The sequence below is a fragment of the Mchenga conophoros genome, linkage group LG11 (genome assembly GCF_057382185.1).
Source record: "Mchenga conophoros isolate Kocher_MC1m ecotype Shallow Benthic linkage group LG11, M_conophoros_male_GT1.1, whole genome shotgun sequence".
NCBI lineage: Eukaryota > Metazoa > Chordata > Actinopteri > Cichliformes > Cichlidae > Mchenga > Mchenga conophoros.
In genome coordinates this window covers 37,545,846-37,566,160 of record NC_140536.1, presented here as the reverse complement: position 1 = coordinate 37,566,160, position 20,315 = coordinate 37,545,846, and the positions used below count along the sequence as shown (strand labels likewise).

The 20,315-nt window shown below is 45.1% G+C and overlaps 2 protein-coding genes and 1 long non-coding RNA gene across 15 annotated transcripts in view; 1 reads left to right on the top strand and 2 right to left on the bottom strand.

The window, feature by feature from the left end:
• The window catches only part of adam15 (ADAM metallopeptidase domain 15), a 27,315-nt gene extending 22,034 nt beyond the window's left edge, over positions 1–5,281 (bottom strand). For all 9 annotated transcript variants that reach the window (XM_085292818.1, XM_085292811.1, XM_085292813.1 and 6 more), the window contains exons 1-2: positions 5,131–5,281; positions 3,285–3,376 (exon numbers count right to left, since the gene is read on the bottom strand). In XM_085292818.1, the coding sequence (XP_085148944.1) occupies positions 3,285–3,376; positions 5,131–5,281 (243 nt within the window). The remainder of the gene's footprint in view (positions 1–3,284; positions 3,377–5,130) is intronic.
• Positions 1,787–9,316, top strand: LOC146564994 (uncharacterized). Of its 4 annotated transcripts, none has more exons than XR_014894486.1 (4): positions 1,787–4,439; positions 8,335–8,544; positions 8,653–8,992; positions 9,208–9,316. It is a non-coding gene; the product is annotated as an uncharacterized LOC146564994 (long non-coding RNA). The 4 variants fall into 4 exon arrangements; XR_014894485.1 differs by lacking the exon at positions 1,787–4,439 and adding an exon at positions 5,282–5,789; XR_014894484.1 differs by lacking the exon at positions 1,787–4,439 and adding an exon at positions 7,439–7,516.
• The window catches only part of dcst1 (DC-STAMP domain containing 1), a 12,768-nt gene continuing 692 nt past the window's right edge, over positions 8,240–20,315 (bottom strand). The window contains exons 3-16 of one of the 2 annotated variants that reach the window (XM_085292828.1): positions 19,954–20,028; positions 19,744–19,872; positions 18,190–18,329; positions 17,908–18,076; positions 17,550–17,693; positions 16,779–16,900; positions 16,538–16,692; positions 16,365–16,464; positions 16,189–16,284; positions 13,859–13,985; positions 13,179–13,295; positions 12,658–12,800; positions 8,716–8,814; positions 8,240–8,454 (exon numbers count right to left, since the gene is read on the bottom strand). In XM_085292828.1, coding sequence (XP_085148954.1) covers positions 8,356–8,454; positions 8,716–8,814; positions 12,658–12,800; positions 13,179–13,295; positions 13,859–13,985; positions 16,189–16,284; positions 16,365–16,464; positions 16,538–16,692; positions 16,779–16,900; positions 17,550–17,693; positions 17,908–18,076; positions 18,190–18,329; positions 19,744–19,872; positions 19,954–20,028 — 1,715 coding nt within the window. In that variant the 3' untranslated portion in view covers positions 8,240–8,355. Of the gene's footprint in view, positions 8,455–8,715; positions 8,815–12,201; positions 12,305–12,657; positions 12,801–13,178; positions 13,296–13,858; positions 13,986–16,188; positions 16,285–16,364; positions 16,465–16,537; positions 16,693–16,778; positions 16,901–17,549; positions 17,694–17,907; positions 18,077–18,189; positions 18,330–19,743; positions 19,873–19,953; positions 20,029–20,315 lie in introns of those variants that run through there. The other variant, XM_085292829.1, reaches the window with a different exon arrangement.

The window sequence follows — 20,315 nt, the reverse complement described above, 5'->3', positions numbered from 1 at the left end:
CATTTGTGAGTTGAAGCTATCGTGCTTCCACTTCCTTCTCTCGTGTTTGAACTCCCATCAGCCTGCACAGCTGAGGTTCACAAGGTCGTCCCCTGCAGGTCATCGACCTCGGCTCGCTTCTCCTCTGCCAGGTCGCTGAGACGCTAAGACCTTTGTGATTGGTTTTGCTAAATTTGCTCTGTGTTTTTTTTTGCCCCCTCGATGCTAATTGGATTCTCCCGTGCTTAGATTCACCGTCGCCTGTCGGCTCAGCCGCTCACCTTCAGCTCATTCAGCACTTTGAGCCACGCTCAGTCTGCCCTCACCATCACTCCTCCATCAGCTCGACTCACTCCGAGATTTCAGCCAGAAACAAGTGCGAGTCACACAAAGGAACATAACAGTCAGAGATCACGGAGTTCTTCATATAACAGCAGTGCAATTCACTGAAAATATGGAAACATTAATGAATGGACTGGACCCCGTCGGACACTCCGGTGGGACAGCTCTGGTCCTCTTGCTTAAGAAACCTGACGTCTTGCTATCTGCAGACATAAGCGAGAGGCAGTCACCTGAATATATGCTATATGTAGCCTCATTTCCACACAGTGCAATGATGATGTTCCTACAGACTAACTTACAGGGCATTTAAGGGGAGGCCTGCAAACTCCTGAAACGCGGCCCGGTGACACGTACAGCTGTGCCCGCCCTCTCAGCCTGCTGATAATCAGCCCTCCTCGTGTGTCTGAGCACATACATGTGTTTTAATACTTCAGGAAAAGTTCATTGCATCACTTTTTTCTTTCACTGTTGTGATTGTTTCTAAGGTTTTTATTGAAAGTACATTTCTGTTCCACAAACCTAATTATAACCTCATCCTCCCCTCGCTGTGTTTTTCAGCCTCTCTCGCCCACTCTCACCATCTGTTACCACCCTCCCTTCTTGACAGGTTTCTCCCTCTTCGCCCCTAAAACTCGCTCTCCATGCAGTGAGGTCATGTCTCTCGCCCGGCCTCCAGATGATGTCAGAGCTGCAGAAACTCTGGGCGAGGCCGAGAGCTGCCGACCACAACAGAGCAGGAAGAAAGGCCGAAAAACAAGGAGGAGTGAAACAGCAACAACAGGGAGAGAGCTGAGGCCTGGTTTACGTCGCGTGTCAGGAAGACACAGGGGAAGCACGACGTCAGGCGCCGCCAACGACAGCCAAACACAAACAAGGCCAGAGATGAACTTTGTTCCAGTTCTGTGAAAGCCGAAGAACGGCTCGCGTGAAGGAAAGCAGGACTGATCCCACCGGTGTTTGATGTTCTCTGAGCCACAGCTGCGACTGCGTTACACGACATCCACGATGTTGCAACATCTGCTGAAAAGATCCTCCCTCAGAGGAAGGCTGACGGTGGGGGAGCCGGGTGGGAACGGTCTGTGGCTACTTTGTGAACGGATGGATCAGGTGACCCTGAGCCATGTTAAATGGAAGTTCTTCCTCCCCACCATCACCATATGCAGTTTATATGGGACCATCTGATCACTGGAGATCACAGCTGTAAGGTCGTCAGCTTGCAGCACGAAGCAACTTAAGACTGTTGCCATGGGGAGCTATGGGCAGAGCACCACCGGTGATGGTTTTGCTGGTCAGAGCTGATGGTCTGGGGTCCTTCAGCCCCGCTCTCCTACTCTCTCTTCCTAAACTCCACGTTCGCTCCTGGTTGGGTGGGGTTGGGATGGGTGGGGGTTTCTACAGGAAATGATTTCAGAGCTTCTCTCAGCAGCGCAGGAAGTGTCCATCCTCTAACAACGCTCTTTCCCCAACTTCCCCTTCTTCCCTCCTGCAGTCAGGTCTCAGCGTGCCTACAGGAAGCTTCTGGTGAAAACCATCAACGCTGCGGCTTCCTTCCTCTCTCAAACAGTCACAACGTCTCAGAAGTTGGACTGAAACTGAGACAGAGAAGGTAAAGCCGCCGATTCCTGCTGCTCGTCTGCAGAATAAACTCCGCAGCTCTGCCGTCAGTCTTTGTGGAGCGCTCAAGTTTGAGGGTTTCCGTTCAGGTCAAACGAACTTTATCCAGCATTATCAATAAAGCTACACACGCTTTTCTCACCGTCACTGTAAACGATACCTTCTTTACAAACTACACCACAAAGAAACAGCCTCCTCACAAACACCCGCGACTGTTAGCTAACGTGAATCATCCAACAGCATCTCAGACGCGTGTGCAGCGCGTCAGTGTATCCATCGAACACAGACACAGTCCAAGCAAGAGTCACGACTTTGCTCACTGCTCCCACACTCGCTGGATGAAGACGCAGTCAAAGCCTGGCTAATATGTAGCGTGTCCTCCATAAATGGAGACTTCTCCAGAGTCTTCAATGATTACTGCAATCAGCTGTTTCTCAGAGGAGTCTCGTGGCCTGCTGATGCACTCCACAGTGGACTTCAGTCTCAGTGAGCTTAGTGCAGATTCTGGTCTGAACCTACGATTAGCAGGAAGGTCTACGGTCGCTGGCTGAAGTCCACGATGGTGGAGTTGGACAATGCTCACCTAAGATTGTCTCTGTGGGAACTGACTGTGGACAGCATCGGCCTCTCAGAAGGACAGTAACATTCAAAAACGTGCAAATATCATTTTTCTGGCTCAGAGTGGATCTCTGTGGGAGGACTGCACATGTAAGTCCACGCACAGAGAAAGGCAATCAGGCAGCATTAGCCTAGCTGAAGGATCTCATTTGTGTTGTATCATCACCTGAAGAGCAACATGTTGTGTTTGTGCAGATGATTTCTGTGTGCAGGAAAGACCCTGTAACCTGTCCAAGTAACGTCAGTGTGGAAACACACAATCTGTGCTGACACTTCCACCCCCACAGCCCGGCCACGTCTGCTGGAGATAATCTAGTGCCGGGCAACACAAAGACTTCATGATTTGATGTTTGACAAGAGAAAAAATATTACAAATGAGGACTGGTGAATATTGAAAAAGTGAAAAACATGATTTAAAATCTCCTCCTCTTGTGTTTTCAGCTGTCTCTGTCCTCATAACGCTGCCGTACATGCAGTTTGTGGAGGCAGAGCTTCACGCCCTTCATGTCGTGCCCAAAATACTCGCATCAGGTAACCGCGATAACAGATGGGCGGGTTAAATCAGCTTTGTTTTCTCAAATAGGGAAGGGAAGTGTGTGTTTGAATGTGTTTCCCACCCATCCCGAATATCCAGTTCCAGCTGGAAACCAGACTGAGCTCAGGACCACTGCACCAACACAGATACTCCACCCAAACAGCAGCACCACCTCGAAATGACATTTTCATCCTACCCGGAAAGCTTCCTCGAGGCTCCGTCTCCGCCCGTCCACCAGAACGAATGGGCGAGTTTTTGCCAGCAGTGGGCGTTGGCGTCTGTCCACACCTGAGAACAAAGACAGACGGTGAACTCCAGCAAGCTACTGGGAGAACTGGGAACACGGGGTTCCACACAGAGGCTACACGATCATGTTGTTTCTATGGCAGTTTTATACTTGCTAATTATTAACAATTGATCTGAGAACCAAGTGTGTGCTGTCTGACAGCCAATCAGAGGCCGTCCGCCGTCTGGACGCTCTGTCGTGTTCACGCTACAGCAGGTTACAGAGAGGCAGTCCGATTAGCTACCACGGCAACATGCCAAGTATTAAATTAGAAAGGGGTCAAAGGTTACACCCGTTTGTATTGCCATCTTTGAAAGCGCCCTCATTAGCATCACTGTTCTCTGTGATGTCATGAGGATGCAACTATTTTTCACATTTATTTTTAACTTTAAATTTATGTAATTATATAATCAGTTACTTTCTTTTTTTAAAGTTAGCCCAGACTTGTGAAAAGTAGCAGATCCACAGTGATCACAGATAAGAGTGATTGTGAGTTTTTGCCATTCTTCAGCACAAATGTCTCCACCTTATACGAGCAGGGACACTATTGGGTGATGCTTAATTAAACAATCTTAATTGTAGGCGCGTACATAATCGTGATGGACGTGATTCTGGAACATCTGGAGTTTAATGTGTAAGTAATCTTCCCATTTTCTTTATGGTGTGAAACGAAGAAACGAAACTTAAATTCTTTTATTGTAATTTACAGAATTATAAAACTCTATGTGACAAAATAAAGTCAGACAGAATTATTCAACGTTAGAAGCCACATAGCAGCCTTTCCTCGGCTGCCATAGTGGCGTGATCACAGGTTTGAGTCTGTCACGCAATCTTCCAAAACTCAACAAAAGTGCTTCCAAGTAGGTCCGCCTTCAGGATGTGTTGTTATGGCAACAATGGCAACAACACCAAGAAATCCTAGATCGATCCAAATGGTCATCAGTTTAATCCAGACAAAGGGTTAATCCAGCTGCGGACAACTGGCACCACCACCATCACCTCACTGCCCACGAGGACCTCACTCCCCACGAAGACCTCACACCCCACGAGGACCTCACTAACCAGGTTAAAAACTCACACTGGTCCCCACAGAAACATATTTATAAACACAATAATACACACGAACAGGCTGAAAACTGAAACAATCCTTGATTAAATGTTTTTAATGAAATATTTCTCCTACATTTTCTGTCTGTAGAGCACATTTGTTCTCTTTTATTTAATTATTTTTTAAACCTCTAATTTTGGTTTTTCCTGATGTAAAAATTGACATTTTGGAGGACGACTTTGCACATAACCAGGACTAGTCTCCGTATAGTTATATTATATTACTTATCACAGCTACATTCATTGTTTCCTGTTCTTTGATTAAGTAACTACTTCATACATAAATAAATAAAATGTAAAAATATTTTTGAAAATTAAATTAATGTTTTTATTTTAATCCCAGTGATTTTTCTTTTTACCCAGACTTCTTGGGTTTTGGACATGTTCATTATAATTTTAAAATTTTCATATTACCAAGTTAATTTAAGTAGAGATACAGTATGTTCAGCTTTATGATTCTTTCTCTGATTATTGTTTACACATTTCTAATTAAATGTAAAGAGGCTCCTTTATTTTTTTTGTTTTATTTTCAATAAAAATAGGTTGAGGAGACCAGATTCAGTGATTTTTGGATGAATTACATGGTTACTTTTTAAGCTCCGGGTGTATTCCTGAATGACGGTCGGCCCCATCAGTCGGTTATCGTTACCTGTCACCGTGGCTGTCAGACTGTCGGTACCGTCCGTCTGTCCGTCCCGAGGCAGACTCCCCACATCCTGGGGTGCGTTCAGGGACCGGCAGACGATGAACGCAGCACGGCCGCTGAGCAGTAGCAGCAACAGCCCGGTAGTCCCGCTCATCCTCTCTGCGTCACCGGCAACCAGCAACAGGTTGCTGCTGTCTGATGTGTGTGTGTGAGGCAACCCCGTCCCGCTCCCGTTACCTCACCGTGTCCGAGCTCTGGGAGAGGCTCCGCTGAAACTCCATGGCGCTTCTTTTCCATGTAACACCCACACAAAGCGGCGTGTGCTGTCCCGAACCCCGGGCGGGGGAGTGTCCGTTACTGTCGGTAAAGTAGCGGGAAATCACGGCTCTGGCTCGGACCGTTATCTGCGCAGCTCCAGCCAAACGTGTCATACAGTCCCAGACTGAGCGCCAGTCCCGGGAGGACCCCGCCAGCTCCTCCGGCTCAGGGCGTTTGTTTCCGGACAGCTGGGTTCATCCGTGTTTGGAGGCCTGAAGCTGCTCATTAACATAGCGCTCAGGACCGTCCGTGTTTATACTGGGACCGACGGTGACGTCAGCAGGCTGGCCGAGGAGACAGGAAGAGCGAGAGACCCTTCAAAGTAAAACAGCGTAAACCTTTATGTACGTGTTGCAGCTATTTTAAAGATTATTATTATAATTACTAGAAAATGCTAGCTGTTTTATAAACGATTTAGCTTTTGATGAGGAAATTGTAGTATTTCTTATCAAATGCTTAACATTCAAATTTATTAAATTCACAATATTCTTTTTTTTCCTGCATTTTTGTGCCAAAATTGGAGAGAAAATGATTTAGCATTAACTGGAAAAGTGCTGGGTTTGTACTTTTATTTATTGCCTTTTTTAAATAAACAGATTCAGATTAAATAATTGAAATAATGAAAATTATTTTTAATTTTTTTTTTTACCTTTTTCAGAATCAGAATCAGAATCAGAATACTTTATTGATCCCTGGGGGAAATTATTTAATGAGCAAGATAAAATAAAATAAATAATAAAATACTTCCCCAAAAAAGTAATCCCGTTACTTTACTGATTACTTATTTTCAAAAGTAATTAATTAGTTACTTAGTTAATTTTTAAAAACACGATTTACAACCTGAATAGTTTATAAAGTGATAGATCTTTCAGCCCAATTCTACATTTTTACACTCACTCTTTCAAATAGATGCAAGTAAAACACAGCAGAAAATAAATAAAGTCAAAGACTCAGCGGTCCTGTTGCTCTATTTTCACCTGTAAAGCAGGAGTGGGGTAGGCGGAGGTTTACCCTGGTGCAGGTGTGCCGCGGTCAGTGGAAGAATCCGCGAGTTTCTCTGTGAGTTTCCCATTACGTTGTAGCTACTCGGTGCTTGTTGGAAGTTTAGGGGTTTTTCGCTGTAAAAAGAAGTTTTCTTCCCACGCACAGCGGACACTAATGTTTTTGTCACTTTTTATGGAATCAATCTCAAAGTAAGGTCAGTACTTCCACGCTTTAAACGCTGCACGCTCATACTCTCTCTGCACTCGATATATGATCCATTGTTGATCTGCACACAGCTGTTGTCACGAACGTCGCACTCGCTTACGTCACTGTCATGAGACAGTCTCGCAAAAAATCACGGTTTTAATAACGCAGTAACGCAGCGTTCCTACGGGAAAGTAACGGTAATCTAATTACCGTTTTTGCAATAGTAATCCATTACTTTACTCGTTACTTGAAAAAAGTAATCAGATTACAGTAAGGTGTTACACGCGTTACTGCCCATCTCTGGTGGGAACGAAGGCAGGCAGTAAAGTAAGACGGTGAAAAATAAACCTCCCAAAAATGCATAAAAAGTTAAAAAATAAAATAAAGACACACCAACACACACAGATGATAACTCTTCAGTGGATTTGAACACTTCCTGTCACCTGTTTGATGTGACGTCCACAGGTTGAACCAGGCTGTGTTATTAACCATTCAAGCAAAGACATGCAAACATATTAGAGTCCTCCAAGAGTGTGGAAATATGTTGGAGCTTTCACAAAATCACAGAGATTTATTTTGCTTTAAATTTAATTCTTTTGTTTTGTTTTAAGCATCCCTCCAACCGAAGGAGCTTCATAGAAGGCTGTGGTGGTGTTGAGCCTGTTGGTGTGGTTCAGCATCTTGTAGCATACCTCCTGGATGTCTCCTACATGCCTGGGGCATGTTGGCTGACCTGAGGAGCAACAACAGATGCCTCGAGGTGCTTTATCGTTTAATGCAAACATGAGCATTACCCCGTAGGAGTCAGAGGAGGTGGCTGAGAGTCTGCTCTCTGTTTAAACTACAGGAGAAGACTGGTTTCATCTGCAGTTCTTGGCAGGTTGATGCTACCTACAGACACCAGAACAAAAAACCAAAGACTCTTAAGCTCACAGACATGTTTGCGTTTGTCTAGTTTACTCTTTCAGGTAACTGAAATGACTTTTTTTGTTTTACTTGCTGCAGCCAGAGGAGAGAGGAAAGATGCTATCTCTTTCTTATTTTCTTTTCTAATCTGCTTCATGAAAAAGAGAACATGACAGCCATGTCTGTTTGAAGGACTAATGTGAGTTTAAAAGCAGTGTTACTGGTGTTCCTGTGGTCCACATGGAGCTGAATAATTAGTGTGTTCGGGAGGATTATGAGTCACTGGGGTCAGAAACAGTTCAGGGAGCGCCTCAGAGGTGCACCGCTGTAAACTGATCCAGAGTCAGATTGAATCTGAGCGAACGCGGCACGTGCTGCTGCCGCTGCAGAGGATCAGCTGCTTACATAACTCCTCTGTACATACGGCGAGTAATCGGATCATGTGATCACACACAGTGCTGTATATCAAATGTACTGACTGTACAGTTTAGTTAATGACTGATTGTTCCGTCGGCTCAGTTTGACCACACTGATGGTTTCACAGGGTTTAATGGGAGACGGATACATTCAGCAGTGGGTTACCACGGTAGCAGGATGCAGCTATTCAGGCTGATTCAGAAAAATAAAGTTTGCAATAAATGCAGCTCAGAGAAACCTCTCACAGAGTCAAATCCACTCTCACTCTCACACTAAAACATAAAACGAGCTTCAGTCCAGTTTGAACTGAATGTGTTTTTATTGCCTGAAGCTCGAGTCTGCCACGAAAAACTGGACGACTTCTTCTTCATCCAGGTGGAGCTTCCTCTCTCTCCTCTAACCGCTGGCGTAGTGCGTCTTCTCGGAGCTGGATGCTTCCTCTCCGTGATGATGCCAGCAAAGGCGGTGCCCCCACCTGAGCAGGCGCTGGAACACCTGAAGGCAGCAGAGGAGACGTGAACACACGGAGACGTAGCACAAAGAATCCAGAACTGCAGTCTGTGTGAGAACTTTGCAGCTGCAGAGGTGAAACTCCAGGACAAGAAAACATTTTTAAAACTTTATGTTGAGTCAAAAATCGGTAAAGTTTAAGCAATGTGTCGAATCAGATTTGACTGATGTTTTATGTCCCAGTGAAAAACACCTCTGAGAGCAGACTTCCGTGAAACGTGGTTCTACAGGCAGGAAGCCACTCACCGTCCTCTGTCCACGGCTGATGATGCGTTTCCTGCTGCTGCTGGAAATCCGGCCGTGAATGTGCAGGTTGTAAAGGAACAAGATCCTCGTCTTCTCCCTCTGACACACAGACAGAGACGACGTTTTGTTTTACATGCATGGAAAGTCTTTATATGCTTCACATTTCTGTCTGAAGACCTGAAATCTAAAACGCGATTCAGTCGCTTGGATCAAAGCTGAGAGAAGCTTAACTGGGACCGGCCTGCTCTTCATCACCTGGTGCTGACTGTGTGCCCAGGTGAGTGACGCTCTGCAGCAGAAACATGATATATTCTCTGTATGTGCAACAACACACATTATTATTATGTCACTGATTTAGTTTAAAGCGATGTTTTCTTGCCAGTGTTGCATTAAAATGACTGTCACCTGATCTCATCTGTATACAATGTTCACGTGTTTACACTTCTGTAAAAATGTGCAGAAATATAACACAAAGCTGTTCTCCTGTTACAGCTGCTGTCGGCACAGGTTGGAGGTCAGAACCAGAGCTGCAGGACTGGAAGCTTCCTGAGGAAACGGCCTGAATGGAGCAGATTTAAATAAAGTTTGAGGATAAAGGAACGTCTCGATCACGGCTGTATCCGAGTACTCTCTGATCCTCCGTGTGAACGCGTCAGCAGCAGCAGCTGATGCTGGACTGCAAAGTGCTGAGTGTGAATGTGCAGACCACGTGTGCACCTGAAGCTCATTCATTCGCAGCCTCGCTCGCTCTCTCGCTCTGAATGTCTCTCGGCCACAGTCAGCTCAGCTGTAATGCTCTTACACTAATCTGCTCTCAGATCAGATTTACAGCATCTCCCAGGGTTTAAACAGAGCGTGCGTGCTAATGAGTTTGAGCGGTTTACTTCTTCATCAGTTCAGGAGAGGAAGTGACATCACGGCGTGCACTCAAACCAAGACAAACACTCGTTTCATGTTTCTTTGTTTACTAATAAACACAACAAATACTGCTATTGTCGCTACAGACGGCACAGCGACCCGGCCGCTGCACGCGCTCCATCCGAATCTCTGTTTGTCTGTTTGTGATCAGTCGTGACCAAACACAACAAACACCGCCATGAGGAAATGGACACACACACACACACACACACACACGAAGGAAACGCTTTGATATTCACTGAAGTCTGAGCTGAACGATCACCGAAACACAGAGAACTCGAAATGTTAACGCCACACAAACTTCTGATTTTACACAAATCAGAGATGCAACATCAGTTTTGTTCTCATTTAACCTCTTCATCAAGTTTGCGGACGACACAACGGTGGTGGGTCTCATTAGCAACAGGGATGAGACCGACTACAGAAGTGAGGTGAGACGCCTGGCCACGTGGTGTGCTGACAACAATCTCTCTCTGAATGTGGAGAAGACGAAGGAGATTGTTGTGGACTTCAGGAGAATGCACACCCAACATGCTCCTCTGACCATTGACGGAGCGTCTGTGGAGAGAGTGAGCAGCACCAAGTTCTTGGGTGTGCACATCACAGAGGATCTCTCCTGGACGTACAACACCACAGCACTGGCCAAGAAATCACAGCAGCGTCTCTTCTTTCTCCGCAAACTAAGAAGAGCAGGAGCTCCAGCCCCCATCATGCACACTTTCTACAGAGGCACCATCGAGAGCATCCTGTCGAGCTGCATCACTGTGTGGTTTGGAGCCTGCAATGTGTCCTGCCATAGAACCCTCCAACGCATAGTGAGAGCTGCAGAGAGGATCATTGGTGTCTCTCTCCCCTCCCTCCAGGACATTTACAGCACCCGTCTCACTAAAAAAAGCCCTTTGCATAGCGGCTGATCCCACGCACCCAATGCAAAGCTTCTTCAAGCTGCTGCCGTCGGGGAGGAGACTGCGGAGTCTCCAGGCCAGGACCAGCAGACTGAAGGACAGCTTCATCCATCAGGCTGTCAGGAAGCTAAACTCCCTCCCGATTCTGCCCCCCTCTCCCCTCTTCTCCACCACGGTCTCACTGAACTCTGTCACACACACACACACACTCACTCTCTGACGCACTCACTGGCCTGCTCCAGTCACTTTGTGGAGCATTGGACTGCTTAAGCATTGGACCTCATAAGCCTTTGTTGTTACACTATCTCTTACCGTACACTACTAAATCCCCATTTGCACTATTTGCCTATTTTGCACCACTATGCCTTCTTACTTGAATATTGTATATTGTATATTGCATAGCTTTTTTTTGTTATACGTAAAATTGTATTGTATTTATTTAAATTTATTTAAATTTTTACTTTTTAATTATTTTATTTGCATTTTTCTAATCACTAGGGTTTGAGAGTAACGCAATTTCTATTCTGTGTATGTCCTGTACATGTGGCAGAATTGACAAATAAAGTTGACTTGACTAATGTCTCTGTATTTTCAGTCCTTTATTTATCCTGGTAAAAAATCTCTTTGAGATTAAAAATCTCATTTCCAAGAGACACCTGGCATCATGGCAACAAAAGTAAAGATACACGTACCACACAAGTGTATAACATTTAAAACAAATACAACATCCTGTACGAACATGTGAAAAATATACAATAACAGATCGAATTAAGAGCGACATTAAAAACCATCACACTGAGTAAAAGAGTTATTCTCCTTTAAGACGGACTTAAACTCCCCGAGGGAACCAGCTCTGATCATTTCAGTTCCTCCTGCAGATGATTCCAGGAAGCAGGGGCGGCGTGTTTAAAAGCCTTTTTCTCCAATTCTGTTCTGATTGTTGGGACAATCATTTGTATGATATTGTGAGAACGCAGGCTGTATTGGTTGTGGTTTTTACACATATAAACACACAGATAAGAGGGAACCAGCCCAAGCAGAGATTTATAGATAAAGATCAACCAGTGGGAGAGTCTGAATATGCAAAAGGTGGATTTCCATAGCCAGTAATAAAACATGAAGCACAATGGTACACAGTTTCCAAGCTCATAGGCGGTGGGCAGGTGCATTCATAAAAAGCAGGTCACCATAATCCAATAAAGGTAAAAAAGTTGCATGAATCAAGCGTTTTCTCACTTGGAGGGAGAAACAGGAGGGATTTCTAAAAAAGTAACCTAGTTTTAGTTTTAACTTCGACACAAGCCTTTGAATGTGAGTCTTAAATGACTAATTCTGATCTATAATGATCCCATGATACATGAGACCATTTAAATTTCAGTTCCTTGAATTGTTTTAATCTTAGGAGACGTAGCTAGCGACTCTTTGCCATTCGAGAATAACATGAACTTGGATTTATCTGGATTTAACACCAACTTAAGTCGAGTTGACACATTTGATTTGTTCTCACACATGAAGGAGCTTCTTTATATATTCATGTGGCAGGAAAGGAGGGGGGAGGAGGGCACACAGCACTTTACAGCCAAATGTATGTGGACAGGCCAGAGAGGAATTACCCAGAAACCCTGCATGATGATGTCTCAAAGTACAATTTTAATACATAACTATGGGTTGTTTTGTTCTCCATTCTGTTGGCTCCACATATTTGATTCCCAGGTTTTGGTGCTGGATGTCCTCAGGAGATATTACAGCTACTTCTGGTCTCGATCCTGTTTCATGTTAGATGTTAGGTGAGCGTGTAAACTGCAACATCGCAGAGCCACCTGTTTACTCTGTGTTCAAGCACTACTGTGTTACTGTGCCAACATTAATTTGGATTATGAAAAATTAGCATGTTAGTGTCATACAATCATATGTTTGCTTGCAGACGATGTTTTACTTTATTTTATTCCACAGGCAAAAGTGTGTGTGCGTGCGTGTGCGTGCACGTGTGTGTGTGTGTGCGTGTGTGTGTGTGTGTGTGTGTGCGTGTGTGTGTGCGTGCGTGTGTGTGTGCGTGTGTGTGCGTGCATGTGTGTGCGTGCATGCGTGTGCATGCGTGTGTGTGTGTGTGCGCGCTCACCTTGGGGTTGTAGAAGGCAGCAATGACATGCCGGAGCCGGTTGGTGTAAATCTGAAGGCAGCTGAACAGCGCCACCAGCAGGACACAACACACACATCTCACATAGACCTCAGCAGAGAGGGTGGAGGGGGGGGACATGCACTCTGAGGGGGGAGAGGAAGAGGTGTGGGACACTTTTGTGTGTAGTTTGAGACAAACTGCGCTGTCAGCAAAAGTTCGGCAGTCGAGACTGAAACTTTCAGCATCCAACAAAGCAAACGTGGACATTTACTCCCGTGTCAGAGATGTAACTGACACACATGGACACATAGTAAAATCAGTCTGATTTAATTAGCGCCTGTGTTCATCAACATGAAAATCGGAGTCATTAAAATGTGCTGTCAGGACGATGCATGTGTAACAGTACTGTGTACTGCCCTCTGGTGGTCATCTTTTAGGCCTGATTCTCTGGTTGTTTAATGATCTGGTGAATTTGAATATATGCTAAACAAATCCTGTGTGACCTTTGACCTATGACCCACCCTGGTTATCACTTTGGATATTGAGGGTGGACGAGCTGTTGAAGGCTGAAATTGTCGTCCTCAGGAGGCGGGCCATCATGGTGTCCCCTTCCACTCTGATGTCCACCTGGTGACTACCTGCAGAGAAGGGGCGGAGTCACAAAGTGAAACTCCCTGCAGTCAGCGAGTTCAATCTGCAGCATTTCTGTAAGATAATCCTAAACACATGAGATAAGAGCAGAGTAACATTTATTATGGGACTACCTGTATAAATAAAGGTTAAATAAAATATTTATTATTTATGGGTCGCGGGGGAGCTGGAGCTACCACGGGACGAGAGGCGGGGTGCACCTCGGACAGATCGCCAACCTGACGCGCAGCGAAAACAGAATATATCCTGTCCAGTTTGTGTGTTTCACAAAGTTTCAAACACAAGTGTTGATATCAGCTCCACTTATATGAAGTGTTACTTAATACAGGTTTTAAACCTCTTTCACTCCAGTCATCCTGCTGGTCCTTCAGCAGGACATCGAAATGACCCCCAGCAGCTCCAAACAGCTGATGTTCAAATCACCTGCCCTGCACACAGCTGACCCGTGTGTGGGATTTAAGACTGGAGAGTGGTGTGTGTGTGTGTGTGTGTGTGTGTGTGTGTGTGTGTGTGTGTGTGTGTGTGTGTGTGTGTGTGTGTGTGTGTTTACTGGTGATGTTGAAATGGGTGAGGGTGTGTCTACTGATGATGTCCAGCACGTGGGACAGCGAGAAGTCGACAGTCAGCAGGACAACGGACAGCAGGAAGACCGTCAGCACCTGAAACACACCTGACATCTGCCAACACACACACACACACACACACACACTAACTTTAGTCTGCCGTCTTGGCTCTGAGCTCTGCTACACACAGACAGGTGGGGAGTGAAAGGTGGGGTTAATGAGGGGTTGAAACAGGAAGTGGTGCAAAGCAGCAGTAAGACTGGAAATTCTGCAGCTACAGTGGGATGCAAAAGTTTGGGCCACCTTGTTCATAGTCATTATTTTCCTGTATAAATCGTTGGTTGGTACAATAAAAACTGTCAGTTAAATATATCATATAGGAGACGCACACAGTGATGTTTGAGAAGTGAAATGAAGTTTATTGGATTTAAAGTGTGCAAGAATTGTTTAAACAAAATCAGGCAGGTGCATAAATCTGTTGTCATTTTATTGATTCCAAAACCTTCAGAACTAATTGCTGGAACTCAAATTGGCTCGGTAAGCTCAGTGACCCCTGACCTACATGCACAGGTGAATCCAATAATGAGAAACAGTATTTAAGGGGGTCAATTGTAAGTTTCCCTCCTCTTTTAATTTTCTCTGAAGTGTAGCAACACGGGGGTCTCAGAACAACTGTCAGATGACCTGAAGACAAAGACTGTTCAGCATCATGGTGGGAAGGACACAGAAAGCTGTCTCAGAGAGTTAAGCCGTCTGTCTCTACAGTTAGGAACAGATTGAGACAATGGACCACAGGCTCAGTTCAAGTTAAGGCTGGAAGTGGCAGACCAAGAAACATCTCGGAGAGACAGAAGCGACGGTGAGAACAGTCAGAGTCGACCCACAGACCAGCACCAAAGACCTGCAACATCATGTTGCAGCAGATGGAGTCGCTGTGCATCGTTCAACCATTCGGCGCACTTTACACAAGGAGATGCTGCATGTGAGAGTGATGCAGAGGAAGCCTTTGCTCCGCCCACAGCACAAACAGAGACGCTTGAGGTTTGCTGAAGCACATTTGGACAAGCCAGCTTCATTCTGGAATAAGCTGCTGTGGACTGATGAAACTACAACTGAGTTATTTGGGCATAACAAGGGGCGTTATGCACGGAGGAAACAGAACACAGCAGTCCAAGAAAAACACCTGCTGCCTACAGTAAAATATGGTGCTGGTTCCATCACGCTGTGGGGCTGTGTGACCAGTGCAGGGACTGGGAATCCTGTCAAAGTTCAGGGACACATGGATTCCACTCAGTATCAGCAGATTCTGGAGACCAATGTCCAGGAATCAGAGACAAAGCTGAAGCTGCGCCGGGGCTGGATCTTTCAACAAGACAACGCTCAAAATCCACTGAAGCATTCATGCAGAGGAACAAGTACAACGTTCATCTCAGCCCAGACCTGAATATTATTGAAACCTGTGGTGTGAGTTAAAGAGCGCTGTTGATGCTCGGAAGTCATCAAACCTGAATGACCTACAGATGTTTTGTAGAGGAACAGTCCAAAATACCTTCAACCACAATCCAGACTCTCATTGGAGCCTACAGGAAGCGTTTAGAGGCTGGAATTTCTGCAAAAGGCAGATCTGCTAAATATTAATTTCATCTCTTTTTTTTGTGGAGCCCAAATTTATTCATCCGCCTGATTTTGTTTAAACAATTCTTGCACACTTTCTGTAAATCCAATAAACTTCATTTCACTTCTCAAACATCACTGTGTGTCTCCTATATGATACATTTAACTGACGGTTATATTTAACGATTTATACAGGAAAATAATGACTATGAACAAGGCCGCCCAAACTTTTGCATCCCGCTGTAAATGAAAAACCTGCCCGGCACGGGGACAAGGTTCAAAGTCACAACCTCAAATACTTTTTTATCTTTATTAAACTAAACTGTGATCATCAGCTATAAAAACAGTAAAATGTGTATTACACCTTTTCTGGGTGTATTTGGCTGAACACAGACTGTGTCCTGAAATTGCACCTTGAATTTATAACGGCACAGAAATCTGCTATTGCTGCATACCTGTTTGTGAGAGTGCTGCACTCTGATTGGACCACGTCTAAACACGTTATTTATAAAAATAACTTAAACTTAAAAAGATGGAAAAGTGGTATTTAGGGTAATGATCCTTTAACAAATCTGCAGATTTTTAGGTGAGTGCAAAGAACTGAGGAGTCGCGTCACTGCTGCTATTACAGTGGATTATTTCCTGTGAAGCACTTTGTGAAACACTACATAAATACTGCCAGAGTTACTGCTCTTGAACGCACCACTTGTTTGACCTCTTCGGGGTAAATTTTCAGACTGCAGGGGTTGATCAGCTTGTTTTTCTCAGATTTCCTCAGAGGCAGCAGGCAGCGCTTCCCCTAAACGCAGCACAGGAGAGGACAGGACGGTCAGACCGTGGACTGTACTGAAGTGAGGATGATGAGGATGAGAATGATACCGCTTTCCGTCTGCGGGCATCGATCTGTCTGAAGTAGGTGGTGATGTAGACGTTGTCGAAACAAATGTCCCTGTTGTACTGCCAGAGGTACCCAAACGCCCTGCAGAGGAGAAAAGAAGATGGAGATAAAGGTGTGAATCTTAACGGGATGAAGGTGAAGGTGAGACTCTTACTGGGTGAAGAAGGTGATGAAGGTTAAGGAGAGGAGCATCTGCAGGATGTTCAGCACCCGTCCCGTCGTTGATGTCAGTTTCTGGAAGGATGTTTTGACAGCGTTGGTGAACTGTTGGTCCAGCAGAGCTTCGCTCAGCGCCGGCTGCTCCTCCTCCTGCGAGACGACACGCAGGTTACATTTCAGCCGACTCTGGGTTCGTCCTGTGGGTGGTGCTGGAGGACCGGCGGTGCAGGTCTGACCTCTACGGTGAGCTCGGCGCTGAACTCTCTGGACAGCAGGTCAACCGAAACATTCAGCCGGTCGAAGAGTTGACCAAAGTTTCCCTCCACGGGAATGTTGTCCCTGCACCACGGAGTCATGACTGATGGGAGGAGGAGAAGAACTAAAGATCACAGCAGCTGCCTTTTCAGCACCACAGAAGAGTCACCAAAACACCAAGACTATCAACCCTGAAATAATAACTCAAAAATAATCTGCCGTTTACGTTTGAGGACACTTGAGTACGATATACCGCTCAGAACACTGAAGCTAATGTTTGCACACCTTCAAATTTAAAGGTGCTTTTTGCAAAACCTTGAGCTAAATTTAATAAAAACTTCCACCACAAGATGGCAGCGTTTACCAGAAAGGTTTAGTGTAGTCGTTTTTTTACTATTTAAAAATATAACTGCTCGTTTTTACTCTTCGAGCTCCCAGAACAAGTCGCTAAATATTACTTTAATGTGAATTCTGTACAAACTAGCACCGAGCTAACAATAATAGTGTTGTCATGCTGTGTTGTGATTGGATGCTAAACTCAGTGTCACCTTGTGGCTCAAAGTGGTATTACACCAAAGCGCCGGAGCCCAATTTCAGTTTTATTTTTTAAAGCAAAGACTTTCTGGTGACAGTTTAAATGTATTCTGATGCTGATGTTTGTGAGTTAGAAATGTCTGACTGGAAAGAGTAGAGACCGCGGGGTCAGCTGGATGTGGATATTTCATAACGCCGTGGTACGTATAACCTTTTACCTTTCATGATGTCACACAGGAAGTGAAACTTCATTGAAATGCAGAGGATGTAGTTGATGACGGGGACGGGGATCGCCTCCAAACACGCCGTCCACCTGTTGGCGAACCAATCGACGCACCGCTGCACGCCCTGAGCCACCACACCTGGGGATCAAACCACGCGCGAGTTCTCATCTTTAAATGACGTTTGTGAAGCAGGTGTGAAATCATTTTGAATCACATTAGTGACGACATTTAAAGCGATTGTTTTCTCGTATTGGTGACACGAGGATGATGATCAACAGTTTCCTTCTGTATTGTGTTTCCTGCCTGAAACCTTTGAACTTCACGTCTGGTGTTTCTGGTGTTTCTGACTTACTGTCGCACTGCTTTAGGGTCTTGGCGGTGAACTCCTCCTGGGTGCTGTTACCGCCGCCTTGTTTAGTTTCGAATCGGTCGTATCCGTACTGAAGGACCATCTCGTCTCTGATGTCCTGAAACTTCTTGCTGACATTTAAAGCCTCCAACTCAAAACCTTCTTTATCATCCTGGAAGAGAAGCAAAAGATCTGAGGCCCCTCAGCTTCATGTTCATGGCAGTAGGTAGGGTGATAATTATTATTATGTTAAACTAGAGGAGCTTTGAAACATGTTCCTCTCACCATGAGCTCCTGTGTGATGATCAAAAATGGCTTGATGGCTTCTCTCCACAGTAGCTTGCTGTGACGGACCTGCAGGTCCAGGTTGCAGCTCACAGACACGGCGGCGGCCTCCACGTTACGCTGGATGTTTGAAACTGGGCCTGCAGACGGGACGCAGCATCACATGACACAAAACTCACCTGAAGACATGTTAATCAGGCCCATTCAGCCGCTGAGGTAACCAATCGTATCTGCATGTTGTATTATGTATTTAGTAAAAGATTTAATCAGCCACAGACAGACTGGGTCCAGTGAGGCCTGTGGACCCAGTATGTCTGACTGTCTCAGTGCACTTTAATGTTGGACGACTCAGACTCATAAATGTTACTGTGCAGGCTCACAGGATCAGTGACGTCCTTTAAACCAGCGGTCTCCAACCTTTGTTGCGCCACGGACCGGTTTATGCCCGCGATATTTTCACAGACCGGCCTTTAAGGTGTCGCGGATAAATACAACAAAATAAAACCGGTACCGAAAAAAAGAAGATTTATTCATAACAGACGTGAAAAGACCCAGGAAAACAGAGTTAACGATAAAACGATAACAAAATAACGCTGAAAACCGATAAAAACCCTGAAAACCAGACATTTCACACCTGAGCCTCAACTCTCACGGCCTGGTACCAAACGACTCACGGACCGGTACCGGTCCGAGGCCCGGGGGTTGGGGACCGCTGCTTTAAACACGTTCCAACACTCGCTTTTATGTCACTCCATCACATGAGAGGTCTTTGTAGTCTTTGACATTGTAGCTGTTAATTCATTCATATGTATTTAGTATTCATTCATCCTAAGTGGTCGAAATGAAGGTTTTTGGTTCATGAGGATGAAACATTTCACCTCTCAACAACATTTTTAAAACTGAAGATGCCTGAAGTGAAACGTCTTCATGAACCAAAAGGAAGTGCAGCCGGCCTCAGCCTGAGCCCTCGGGACGACGCACACATTGATTGTTGCTGTTGGTGTCGTCTGAACTCTTTAACACTGATCAGTATATCAGCCTATCCCAAAGTCACACGGGAGCAGGTCTGTGTGACTTCAGACAGCACTGACCTCTGCTGGTTTGATTGCTGCACTTTGTTTTTAACAGTGTTTAATGTTTGCTGATAAAGTGTTATTAAATCTGTCCTGCTGATCAATATTTTGCTGACATGAAACAGTGGAGCTTGTAGAAAAGTTATTTGTGGGTTTTATGTTTTTTTCTAAATGACGCATCAATGATTTGGTTTCAGGGATTCTGACCAAACACACGAGCGAGGGGAGCAGAATGAAGACAGTTTGGACATCTGTGCTTTCACAGGTACAGACGAGAGGAGTGGATCCTCCCTCCATCTCCTTCTGAGCTCATTATTTTTGTTTTTTCAGTTAAAAAGCCAAATATGTGCCGATTCCTGCAGATTCATGAAACTTTGGACTCACTGGACACGAGAATGTTTCTGATACGACTCCATGAAAAAGATGACGGCACTGACCACACTGTGAGCCGTGTGCACACTCTGCACAGGCGTCTGTTTACCTGCGTACAGCACAGACAGGGCCAGCAGGATCAGGTAGGAGCGGCCACGGGAGCCGAGCATGCTGGGAAACACGAGGAGGACCGAACACCTGAAGGACGAAGACAGGAGTCCGCCTGCGAGACACACAGCTGAAACACACACTCGGTCAGATCTCCACGTGTTTCAAACGTGTTTCAAAGAACAGATGTGAGTGTGCGACCTCGCCTCACCAACAAACAAACATCCTACTGCCACCTTCAGGTCAAAGGTCAGCGGGAGGTTGTGGGCAATGCCCAGGAACAAGACTGTTGGTGAGACAAACAACAACAGGAGTCAAACATCACATCGGCTTTTTTCTAACAACCTTTCAGAATAATAATAAAAACAGCTGGAAAGTAAAAGAAGAGCTTTGCATTCGTTATATTTATAGTAACAAATGATAAAATTACACAATATTAAAAATAAAGACAACAACAATGTGACTAAGTCATAATAACATCAGCTAGTATATTACAGTGAATGAAATTATTTAATGAGAGGCTGATTCTGTGCGCGCTCCTGTTTCCTCCGAACAGCTGATCGGCCCCAAAAT